This window comes from Taudactylus pleione, unplaced genomic scaffold (genome assembly GCF_031769625.1).
Source record: "Taudactylus pleione unplaced genomic scaffold, aTauple2 ptg000314l, whole genome shotgun sequence".
In the NCBI taxonomy this organism is placed as follows: domain Eukaryota; kingdom Metazoa; phylum Chordata; class Amphibia; order Anura; family Myobatrachidae; genus Taudactylus; species Taudactylus pleione.
Window position 1 is genome coordinate 14,722,129 of NW_028284715.1, and position 13,416 is coordinate 14,735,544.

The following is a 13,416-nucleotide window of genomic DNA, read 5'->3' on the forward strand; positions in this document are numbered from 1 at the left end:
TCCTGAAGGAAGAAAGACACAAACCAAGAACATGTCTCCCGAAGGAAGAAAGACACAAACCAAGAACATGTCTCCTGAAGGAAGAAAGACACAAACCAAGAAAATGTCTCCAGAAGGAAGAAAGACACAAACCAAGAACATGTCTCCTGAAGGAAGAAAGACACAAACCAAGAAAATGTCTCCAGAAGGAAGAAAGACACAAACCAAGAACATGTCTCCCGAAGGAAGAAAGACACAAACCAAGAACATGTCTCCCGAAGGAAGAAAGACACAAACCAAGAACATGTCTCCCGAAGGAAGAAAGACACAAACCAAGAACTCTAAACACTACATTGTCTTATGACTCCATAGAAACATTACAGGAGATTTACGACACACAAACACTGCAAAGATACAGTACAATGCTTCTTTCTACTTCTACTCTACATGTGCATTTCAAGGTACACGTTCACTCCACGGTCATTAGGAAAAGTTATAATTAGATTCTATGTCTAGTCCGAGTTTATGGATGGTCCAGCAATTATGCCGGAATAGGAAAGGCAAACACTTCACAGTCTAACTTACTAGTGCATTATTATTACCATCCATTGGGGCCCACTTATCAATATAATATTTGTGGCTTATTCCCCAAAAACACCAGTTTTCGTGGGGTAACCGTAAATATTTAGTATCCCCCAAATGTATGACAGAGGGATCGCAGCAGATATCTCTGATACTTGCTGCAATCCCTCCATTCCCACCGGCAGCAGCAACTGCAATATTTATCAATCAAGATTGGCGGTAGCACGCTGAAGCCTAGATTTAGCCAGTGAAGGGTTGCCCCAGAACCCTCTCTGGCAATGGCGGCTGTGCATGTGCGGTCAGCGGGACTGCGCATGCACAGTAGCCCCGGCAAGACTCAGAGCATATCAGAGGGAGGGACTCGTTTCTGAGGCCCTGTCCCTGTGAGTGCCGGTTAATACAAGCCACCGGTAAAGTCAAATCCTGCAATGCGATCTTGGGTGATCACATTGCGCCCAGGTCACATTGGAAATACGATTTTTGATAAAATACACTTTTACATTTTTTTCCTAGACTGCTGCTTGGTTTAGACTGAGGGGACATTGTGCCCGATTCAAAGGTTCGATTATTTTGGCTACAGTGTATGAGTGAAAAGTCCTGAACACCCCTACGGCACATACAGTAGGTCACCCTTAGTGTAAGGCTCCATACACTGATGTGTAGAGAACTGCAGGTATTAGAACCAGTTAGGCCAGTGGTCGCCAACCTTAACTGGGATGTGAGCTACTCGAGAAAAAGGAAACCTCCTGAAGAGCTACTAACATTTTTGAAAAAAAAAAATCTGAAAAATTAAAGATTATTTAATGAAAATGTTTCATAGAAAACAACAATGCATTTAATTTATACAGTAATATTGTTACAAATTTAACTTTTAATTACCAGCTCCAAGGAGGTAAGTATAATAGCGGAACAAAAGATATAGGCAGAGCTGCTGTGTGATATTTTGGTAGGGCTGGAGTCACTCGCCTTAAATGCAGTCGACTCCTGTGATGGCCAGATGGTGTCAGGCACGTATTGTGCCGCCCTACGGCAATCAGCTGATGCGCTTCCCCGTTGCTCCACCCACAGCTTTGTCAGAGGTCACTTCCTCCTAGTTGACTCAGCAGTACTGAAGCTAGGAGAGCTACCCAAATTACGGCCATAAGCTACGGGTTGGAGACCACTGAGTTAGGCAATACCATGAAGCTCCTGGCTGCTGTCTGGGAGGAGGCCTGAAGTGAACGCAAAAAAAGGCCATTTCAGGGGAATGTTATGGGAGTGTCACGTACATGCCAGTGAACGGGCTACGTTCCCAAAGGCAGAGCCGCAGTCACAGAGGCCATGTTTAGCTGGATTACTGAAGGGGACACTGTGTCAGCCATAGGCTGGTGCAAGTGCTCATAATGGACACAATGGTGCACTGATGGTGGAGTGTTTGGAACCACTGACGGAGTTACACTGTCCACGGGCATTGAAGGTGTTCATCTCAGGACTAGCACTGCCCAGCGCACACTAATACACAAGGGAAGGGCTGAAACAAGCAATGCTGCAAAAAATTGCAACCGCCTGTCCAGCTCTGATTCAGGCCCATTGGCTTCAATCACATGGTTATAATAAACCAGACAATTATCGCACCGCACTAAATTATTGGTGTGTGTGTACTTTTCCCCTTCACTTACTACTGATTACATGAAGATACTATTCCCTAGTTATTAAGGCGGTGCCACCACATTAGACTAATTCATAATAACAATGGAAGAAAACAGCTGGATCAGACTGTGATGCACTGATGGACTAGTTTGTTACTTTGTTTCAATGAATAACTTTAATCTTTACTTTAAAATTTTAAATGACTTTACAAGGTTGCATTGTAAAAATCAGCAAAATAGAGTTGAAAGCAAAGATAAGAAATAAGCGACTACAATACAGCTTAATAATACACATCTACTCTTATCAGATCAATCTGTCTACAACTGAATGCTCACTTTATCAACTGAGTATAATAATTATATTCTAATTTACAAATATGTCAAGGAAACAGGAGCCTAATGTTTTTCATTTTATAGTTTTGTATATTCTTTTCTGAATTATTAATGGCAAAATGTATTTATGATGAACATTTATAGTGTAATTTCAGATATCACTTCCACTTGGATATTGCTAGTATAGCAATCTCATATTATAAAGTGTGTATCGTGTAAGCTCCTTATCACCCAGACCGCTGTATGTCTCAATAGCCCAGAATATTTTAATGGTAAGCTGGGTGAAAAAAACATGTTCCATTGCTGTAATAAGCATTGATAGAAAATATTACTTATCGGCCATTCTTGGTACAGACTATGGGGCTTATGTAATAGCTTCCAAGATGAAGGGATCTGCATGATTTTGGCAAGTGTGCCGCTAAATTTAAAGCGGCAGTCAGTTATACGGCAAAACCAGTGGTGAATTCATCAAAATCACCCTGGTTCCTCCATCTTGGAACCTATTACATAAGCCACTGTCCCTGTATGTACTTCTACATACATATGTCCGGCACGTGATTAGCAGAAATCGCTCCTAGTGCACATGCTGGGGGACTGTGAGCTCACTAGGGGTGTCAGACTTTACCCCCAAAACTCATTCATATGCTACACAATAGTTTCGGTTTGTAGGCATATTGACTGTTTTGTCAAAGCGGGAAGATGCTATCAAGTGTTATTTTTCAACATCCATGTGTACAAGCCTAAACCAGCCTGAAAATAATAACCATAACATAGGACTTAAAGGAGCTGTTATAACAAAATGTGCACATTCCATAAGCCATTGATTAACGTCAGCTGCTGGTATTAGAGGCTAGAGCCCAGAGCAACACTCCTGAGTTAATTAATTATGCCGCTCAGTTCTAGGTGTCATATTGATATTACAGCCATTAGCAATGTGTCACTGCTTCACTACGTATAAAAGACACATGACTCCTTTACATTCTGGCAGATATCTGTAGTCCTAGTACTATTGCACGATCTTGGTGTACTGAGGAATTCGGTCTGTGACCAAGTTTATGGAGGTGGAAAGTAACATCACTTTAAAAAGGTGAATTGTACCGTAAGTGAAAAATAAATTCTCAGGATCAAATGCAGGGTTTTTGCAGGGGGGTTTCCACGCACACACACATACTGCGTATTATATATATATATATATATATATACAGTCAGGTGCATAAATATTGGGACATTGACAGAATTTTCATATTTTGGCCTCTATTCACCACCACAATGGCTTTGAAATGAAACAAACAAGATGTGCTTTAACTGCAGACTTTCAGATTTAATTTGAGGGTAATTACATCCAAATCAGGTGAACGGTGTAGGAATTACAATGGTTTCTATATGTGCCTCCCACTTTTTAAGGGGCCAAAAGTAATGGGACTATCAACTCAAAAGCTATTTCATGGACAGGTGTGGGCTATTCCCTCATTATTTCATTATCAATTAAGCAGGTAAAAGGTCTGGGGTTGATTCTAGGTGTGACATTTGCATTTGGAATCAGTTGCTGTCGACTCTCAATATGAGATCCAAAGAGCTGTCACTATCAGTGAAGCAAGCCATCATTAGGCTGAAAAATCAAAACAAGCCCATTAGAGAGATAGCCAAAACTTTAGGTGTGGCCAAATCAACTGTTTGGAACATTCTTAAAAAGAAAGAACGCACCGGAAAGCTCAGCAACGCCAAAAGACCCGGAAGACCTCGGAAAACAACTGTGGTGGAAGACAGAAGAATTATTTCCCTGGTGAAGAAAAACCCCTTCACAACAGTTGGCCAAATCAAGAACACTATCCAGGAGGTAGGTGTATATGTGTCAAAGTCAACAATCAAGAGAAGACTTCACAAGAGTGAATAAAGAGGGTTCACCACAAGATGTAAACCATTGGTGAGCCTCAAAAACAGGAAGACAAGATTAGAGTTTGCCAAACAACATCTAAAAAAGCCATTACAGTTCTGGAACAACATAATATGGACAGATGAGACAAAGATCAACTTGTACCAGAGTGATGGGAAGAGAAGAGTATGGAGAAGGAAAGGAGCTGCTCATAATCCAAAACATACCACCTCATCAGTGAAGCATGGTGGTGGTAGTGTCATGGCGTGGGCATGTATGGCTGCCAATGGAACTGGTTCCCTTGTATTTATTGATGTTGTGACTGCTGACAAAAGCAGCAGAATGTATTCTGAAGTGTTTTGGGCAATATTATATGTTCATATTCAGGTGCTTCACAGTGCATATGGACAATGACACGAAGCATACTGCAAAAGCAACCAAAGAGTTTTTTAAGGCTAAAAAGTGGAATGTTATGCAATGGCCAAGTCAATCCCCTGACCTGAATCCGATTGAGCATGCATTTCACTTGATGAAGACAAAACTGAAGGGAAAATGCCCCAAGAACAAGCAGGAACTGAAGACATTTGCAGTAGAGGCCTGGCAGAGCATCACCAGGGATGAAACCCAGCGTCTGGTGATGTCTATGCGTTCCAGACTTCAGGCTGCAGTTGCCTGCAAAGGAGTTGCAACAAAGTATTAAAAAGTGAAAGTTAGATTTAGGATTGTTTAGTTTGTCCCATTACTTTTGGCCCCTTAAAAAGTAGGAGGCACATATAGAAACCGTAGTAATTCCTACATCGTTCACCTGATTTGGATGTAATTACCCTCAAATTAAATCTGAAAGTCTGCAGTTAAAGCACATCTTGTTTGTTTCATTTCAAAGCCATTGTGGTGGTGAATAGAGGACAAAATATGAAAATTCTGTCAATGTCCCAATATTTATGCACCTGACTGTGTACACAGTAAATATATATATATATATATATATATGCAGTATACACACACCTACTGTGTGTCATACATACATTACACACACACTTACCTTGCAGCAGCTGTGGGTTGTAGACCTGATAAGGACGGGAATTGGCAGGCTGGCATCATGCCATTAGGCCCGTTCCCCTAGCGGCAAAATACCGCTATTCCCGGGTCAATCGGGAGGAGGCGGAGCCAAATTATGCGATTCTAAAGCTGCATATCCATTATATGATCCAATGAATGGTTGAACGATAACGATATCGTTCAATCATTAATTATATCGTCCATTGGATATGCCATCAACGACTAATGATGCGAGCTCCCGCTGGTCATTGACGACGTCACACATCGCCCGAACCTGCTCTCCAACCAGACGATATTGTCAGGTTGTGCAGGTTCGGGGATGAGGGAGGGTGCCAGCACTGAACGATATATCGTTCAGTGTGGGCTCAATGTCCACTGCATGATATAATAAACGAATGAACAATAACGACATCGTTATCGTTCAGTCATTCATTGGATCGTCTACTGGATACGCAGCATAATGGAATCACGTCAAATTGGCTCCGCCTCCTCCCGATCGACCCGTGAATCTAGGCATTTTTCAGTGAGGGGGCGTGGCTTAAAATAATGCCTGCTCTCCAGTCTGTCAGGGGGGGTTTCTGGGTACTCAGAAACCCCCCTGCGTGCGCTAGTGATTCTATTGTACTTGCGTTGTGTACCATAGATAATAAATCTCACTTTTTGATAGCATAGTGAAATTAAATAGATATAATTTTAAAAAAATAGTTTAGACAGAAAATACAAAACAGGCAATAAAATGCACTTTAGGGGTAATGGAATAGCCAGCGATTTTGTACAATCTGTGATTTCGGAACGATTTCGCAAGCCACAATATATAATATTATAAGAGCCAAAAATTCTCCAGAAAACCAAGATCTATGTTAGAAGTTCGAGTTTCTGGATGTAATAAGGCTTGAGTACAAAAAAACTAAAAATGTCAAAATATCTCTCCAAAAACAGAGGTGGTTGTGACGGACGAGACAGCTGCACTCAGCAACGACTGTATCTGGCCTCTCATACGGTTAGACATAACTACATAAGAACAAGTAGCTCTCCCCCCTCCAGCATGACGATACCTGGACCTCTACCATTAAGAGAATACTATAGGTCAATAACTGTTTGATCCTGTATCGCTGTGGAAGGGGCACTGCCAGCCCTAGGTCCTCCTCTTGCTCATTACTGATATATCCACTTGCAGCATTATATTGTGCATCCATTAGCAAAGTAGTGAACGTGGCAGTCTGCACTGCATTAATATTAATGTCCACACCAGTCATATACAACTTCAGTGATAAAATAGCAGCAATACAGAGACAGAAAAGAAACATAAAAGGCACTACATACAATGATGACGTCCCAAAAGTTCACAGGAAACTTTGACCATCCAATGAATGACACTAAGCAGTGGGACTGTATCTTTATTTCAAATAATCAGACAGTAATAGTATATATACTAATACAAAGCTCCTAGACAGATGCAGTCAGATTGTACAATAAAGTAAAAACACAAACAGAAGAGGAACAGTGTTACAGGAGGGAATAAAGAGCAATGATGACATTTGATGTAGCTAAATAAACAGCACGTACAGTACAGTACAGTGAGCTTGCTCAGACTCTGTAATCTGGCATCAGGGATATCGACATCTTCACATTTGTCAGTGCTGGAAATCCCTTTGTGTCTTTTGATTGTTTTCACCTTGGCAACATCTCTTCCAAATCTGCAATGACATAAGAGACGACAGTCCACACAGCAGCGCAGAGGTTCATCCAGATAGGGTTCTGTACTGTCATCGTGTCCCCTTCTGAGTGATGGAACCAGAAATAGGTACTGCTGTCATCAAGGATACTTGCACCTAGGATACAAACAAGAGAACATTATCATATTGTGTGGTGCTAGAGTTCCATATATTAATCCTGCTTCTTTATATATTAGTCAGTTTATGAAAAAAAAAAAATGTTGGATGACTGAAATCTAGAAACTATTAATATATAATACTTCATTATTTCCTCAGTGACATCCAGTACATATATTCTTAGGGAAAAGGCTTTCTGCCCAGTGGAGCTGAATGTATTTTACAACCTATAATGTAGCAAGAAATAGTGATGTATCCAAAGTTGTTAGAGAGTTTCGGTGTTCAAGCTAGTGATTGTCACTTCGTGCCTGAGGGGACATGTGCCAAGGGCTGTGCTTCTATACCTCAGCTTTCTGACACATAACTGCTGCCATTTTGCCAAAAGCTACATGTTATTTTTGTTAGTAATGATGTAGTGAATTGATGTACAGTAGTTGATGCAGTCAGAACAAAACATTGGTCTCCAATCCATTTACATTCAGTCACAGTGAGTTTGTCCTGACGTACTTATTGTGTACTATCAAAAATAACAAATTATTCATTATGCTTTTAATTTAATATATGGTAGAGGTCCGCCATTATCTACCTGATTTTTCAAACATAATATTTACATTTAAAGAATTTAGTAAATAGATTTAATGATCTACATTAGTACCGTAAATACAATAATTACATATAAAACTGATTTGCACAGATTGGCGATTTAGGGTTTCAGAGTTGTACGCTATGAGATGTTTTCGCAGCTGAGCGATGATCGGTAATCTGTGCATGTGTCAAGGTACATTACCGTAGTCACTCGCCGCGACTAATTAGTCATAGTGCGATTGGCAGTCAGGGAGCGTTTGGGGGAGGTAACAGGGGAGTGGAGGCGAAGAACGCAGACATGTTGTGATCATCTTGGGGGCGTGTCACATCCTGCGTCTCTGATCTGGCTCCGGGGTCTCAGTTCCCGCAGCCATTCTGCGGGACCATAGACTCACTAAAAATACAACAATGAAATGATCTGCAATTGATGCTGCGTCTTTGTACACAGATGCTGAGATTTGCTAAGCCGCTGGTGGGCATCTCGATACAGCTCCCAGCAGCTGCGACATTTGCATATTTTTGCATAGCAGTGGTGTACAAATTTGCAGCTGTGCCGGAATTAGTGTACAACTCTGCATCACAACCCTAGTCCAGCCGATTGTCGCATTAGCATGTGAGTATAATGTAGTACAATGTCGCAGCTGTAGGGAAAAGTGGCCATATACAAGTGTCCATCTCAGAATCAGCACCATAATGTGAGAGCTTTCTGGAAAACATAAGAACCAATGCGTTGCCTAGTGATGAGGATTTCTCACATGTTGGGTCCTTTAACTGTCATTTTCACACAATTTAGTAATGAGGGAGTCACATGACTTCCAGGGATTATGCGCACTATAGTAAGGGGTAACAGAGAAGCATCCAGGGGGCTTTTCCGTTGCAAATGCAGTTGGGTCACCATGGGTCTGTTATGGGTCACAGATGGTTCATTTGTGGCCCCTATGGACCATTAAGCATTACTTTGACTGTGAGAGGTGTTATTATTATTTATTACCAGTTATTTATATAGCGCACACATATTCCGCAGCGCTTTACAGAGAATATCTTACCATTCACATCTGTCCCTGCCCCAACGGAGCTTACACTCTATATTCCATATCACATGCTCACATACACACTAGGGTCAATTTTCACATAACAGGCACTTGGTTCTACATTGCACAACAGGCAATAAGGAGGGCACAGAATGGGGTGGGTGGGTATAAAATACCCAGGCCAGAGCCTACCTAGGAAGCCTGGCAGAGGCAATGATGGACGCATAAAGATTCCATTCACCTATTCACTGTACCATCTGACCTGGGTTGTGGGTGATTGTGATTGCATGGACTAGTAACTTCCATGCCCGTGTGCCAAGGTGACGGAGCAGCCTTTGTGATGTCCCTAAGAAGTGGCCAAACTGGGATCTCGGCAGCCCTGGCGCTATGACCTATATCACACAACAGGACATATTTAATTATCTTTCACTATTAGAGCTGTTAAAATGGACCTGTCCTTCGCATGCAACGATGTTCTCATTCACTAGTACAAGACTACTGGCACCAGGGAAGTCCAGAAAGTAGGCAAGAGCATTATGATAATAGAGTTCATCCACAAATTATATTAATTAACAAATAAACAAATAGATTATGATTACATTACCAAAAAAAAAAAAAAAAGGCTTATAGTGAAGCACAATACCTTCACGTTAACGCATTTCGCAGCTGGTTCTCTGCATCGTCTACAATGAAGTGAAGCTATTGGATCCATTCGATGCCGTTTTTACACACTTTGTATAATTTAAAGAATATAAAAGTAGTCATTTGAATGGAAATTGGAGAAGCATATCATATGTTTGTACCCAGCATATCATTTGGATACTAATTAATTCATTGTGGAATCCTCACCTGCACGAGGTGAGGGCTAGTATCCACAATTAATATCATTACTAGTACATCAGTCTGCACATGCTCAGAACAGTGTGCGAATTCAAGTGATGGCGGGCATCAAACGTAACAAGCCGTTTGTGATTGATTGGTTGTTTGTGAACCCTCCCTGAACACAGATTGGAGCTGCAGATGAATGAATGCTAAGTTAATAATTTTTTTCTTAAGTTAGCTTATCCCATTATGCTCCCTACTATACATAATTTTTATTTACATTTATTATTATTTTTTTGGATGAACACACATTGTACTGTACTGTTGAACATGCTAGTTTCCACTTTGCAAAATACATAATGTGCCATAATAGCATGGCAGTGCACCCTGTGCCGGCCCCACCCCTAAACCTGTGATATCATGCCTAGGGGCAGTGCCATGGGCTCTGCAGGAGCTCTACAGGCTGCTGGGTGTCATTCCAGCTACCCTGCAAGCCACATGCAGGTGCTATGGGTTAGTGATGGTGCCGCACCCTGGGCCCTGTGCCCAGAGTGACAGCACAGGTCACACACCCCTAGTTACTGCCCAGTAAACATGAGATTCTACAGATGAGTGCCCAGGTATTTGAATGGCTTTAATCTCACCTTGATTAGGTGAAGGCACATTTTATGTTATTTAATTACATTTATACACTGGAGAGCAAACTTTTTTTATTTATTTCTGTGGCCAATTGCATCTGAACATGGATAATTTCATCCTGTCTGACCTTTAAAGAATCATACAATTTTTGACATGTTCTGGTCACTGAAGGGTGAGAACAATAGCATAAACAAGTTACAAGCTTTGCAAAAACAATACACACTGGATTCCGGTTAATAATTCATAATAAATTGACTCACTTAAAGGGGTCAGTTCTTTGCTAAGGGTGCGATGGAACTGCTACATTGTAGACTATGATGGTTACAATGTAGTAGTTCCCACCATAGACTTTAATGGAGCTTTACAACCATTAAAGACTATGGGGGGAAGTCTGACAGGCAGCCTGACCGCTTAGAGCCAATCAGCGGGCAGCTCCTATGGAGGCACCCACTGATTGGCTGGCAGCTCGTGCAATTACAGGACTCAAGTGGATCCCGGCCATTCACTCTCCTGTCCGAGCTGGTGTCACGTGTCGTTTTTTTTTTTAACCCTGTGGATGCCTTCATGGAACGAAGAGGACGTGGTCTACACTAGGAATAGGTGAGTAGGGAATTTGTTTTTTACAGGTGTCATGGATTCTACTAGACAAGGGGATATTTTTTCACATACTTTGACACAATCAACCCATAAACCAAGGGTGCCAAGGAAAGCCCAGGCTATCAGCCCAGGCCTGGGGTGCCCTGGAGAGGGGGACCCCCTTTATTGGGGGGTCCCCACCTCCCCAGGGATCCCCAGCCTGGGCTGACTAGCGGACAAGTGTAATGCTTTTGCTGGGGGACCCAGAGAAAGGGTTCCCTGGCTGTGGCATTACACACGCGCTAGAAAATCTAGGGGAACCCTACTCATTTTGTCCCCTCTATTTCCACAACCAGGACCGGCTCAACAATGCCTTATGTTGGTTCATAAACTACAGGCGAACCCTACGCATTGTTTCCCCTGTATTTTAAGAACCATGAAAGGCTCAGCAGAGCCCAGTGCTGGTTCTTAAAATACATGGGACACCTACGCATTTTCCCCCTGTATTTTAAAAACCAGGGCAGACTCAACAGAACCCAGGGCTGGTTATGCTTGTTGGGGGGAGACGTACAATTTTTTTTTACTGTTTCTGTATTTTAAACACACAGAAAGATGCACAGTGAGATTTGTGTATCTTTCTGTGTTACTCAGACCTGCTCAGGCTAGATCCACTATCCTGAGGCAGGTCTGTTTTTTTATGATAGTAATAGTGTGCGAGTGAAACACTTGCAATCTATTACATTGCCCGAGTTGTATGCTCACAATGGCAAAACATCTGGATGTGTGTTTTGCCATTGAGAGTTGCGGGGGTATGAGAAACATGCGAGTTTGCACGTTCTCACACCCTATTACATAGGTGAGATCTGAAAATGTGCGGGTATAGCTCTATACTCGCTCATTTTCAAAACTCACACCCAATTACATCTCGCCCTTTATGTTTTAATTATATATTGATGGGTCCACTTTAACAGAAATATAAACTTAATGTAAATGTACAGCCTGTAATAGACAGAAATGTGATAAATAAAATACAATATAGATCACTGCATTTACTTTGCTCAGTTACTTATATTTCATTTCCTTGATCCAAGAGCAGAATTTACATTTTTATTTCGTTTCAGGGTGCCCTAAATCTCCACTCTTATCTTGTGCTAATAATTACTTTGCCACCACTAGAACATGTACAGTACCTTTACTAAAGTGGCAGTTAATTAAACTTGAACACCCACTTCAAAGTTTAATAAATTATCTAGTAAAGGTTTTATGTTATATAATACAGACCGTAATCACAGAGGCTTAAGAAAACTCATTTATATTGACCCTGATTGGAAAAAAAACGACATTTATTAAATATGACAGCTTGAAATGTATTTCTATGAAAGTAGGGAGATGAGGAAACTTTGTACAATGCAATGAAGAGAGGAATTAAATTGGAACTGTAGGCGTACAAATAAAAAGAGCCCAGCGATATTAATGTGGGAAAGAGGAGTTCTTGAAAGGTCAAGCAAAATGAATGGTTTTAAGATATCTGACCCTCTCAGCAGGATGAATCAGTCACGGTGATAAAAAGGGTTATGCAATACAAACAGTGTAATATGTTGTGTGTGTGTGTGTCTGTCAACATACACCTAACCTCAAATTGCGCCAAATAGCCATTTGCGCGGCACAAATTTTGCGACTTCTGACTGTGCCATACTAATACTAAGCACATAGGGCCTGATTCCGAGATTTACAGCAAATCGATATTCACACACAGGGCAGGATTAAGGCTTATATGAACAGGGCTGGTTCTAGACCATGTGGAGTCCCACAATCTGAGCGAAGAGAGGAAGACGCCCTAGACTGGCAGGCTAGACAGAGCGCTGGCAGCTGGCTAGATGACTGTCTGTGTTCCCAGCCCCAGACAAATACAGTGCTGATCACTCCAGAAATAAATTGAACACAGCCAGGTGCCAGGACAAGAGGTAATATTTCAAGGAGGGAGAATGGCAGATCCTTGCTGAGGTAGCACTCCCATAGAAGATCAAAGGGCGAATCAAAACTTACGCTGCATTTGATCTGCTTGTGGGCGCCATGTAGGCAAGGATCCGAGCAGGTCTTAAGGTGCACATCCACTTGCCGATTAAAAGGAGCTATTGAACGATATCGTTATCATTCAATCACTCATTAATCGTGCACAAATTGGGCATGAAAATGTTGGAAATGACCAGTGATGCGCGCTCCCGCTGGTCGTTTCCGACATCAATCATCCCCTGAACATTTCGGTCAATCTGCCCATAACGACAGATTGGGCATGTTCAGGGATGAGGGAGGGTGCCTGCACTGAACAAAATAACGATCAGTGTGGGCACTGCACAGTTTAATGAACGCCTGGACTATAACGATATCGTTATTGTTCAGTCCTTCACTAGTCGGCAAGTGGATGTGTGCCTTAACAGGCGTTTACCACTGAAAAAGATACAGTGATGGAGATTAAT

General features: G+C 41.7%; 1 protein-coding gene across 2 annotated transcripts in view; it reads right to left on the reverse strand.

Moving 5' to 3' along the window:
* Window positions 1-6,843: 6,843 nt before the first annotated feature.
* Window positions 6,844-13,416, reverse strand: part of CPQ (carboxypeptidase Q) — a 649,615-nt gene continuing 643,042 nt past the window's right edge. For both annotated transcript variants that reach the window (XM_088442622.1, XM_088442623.1), the window contains exon 8: window positions 6,844-7,286. In XM_088442622.1, the coding sequence (XP_088298748.1) occupies window positions 7,126-7,286 (161 nt within the window). In that variant the 3' untranslated portion in view covers window positions 6,844-7,125. The remainder of the gene's footprint in view (window positions 7,287-13,416) is intronic.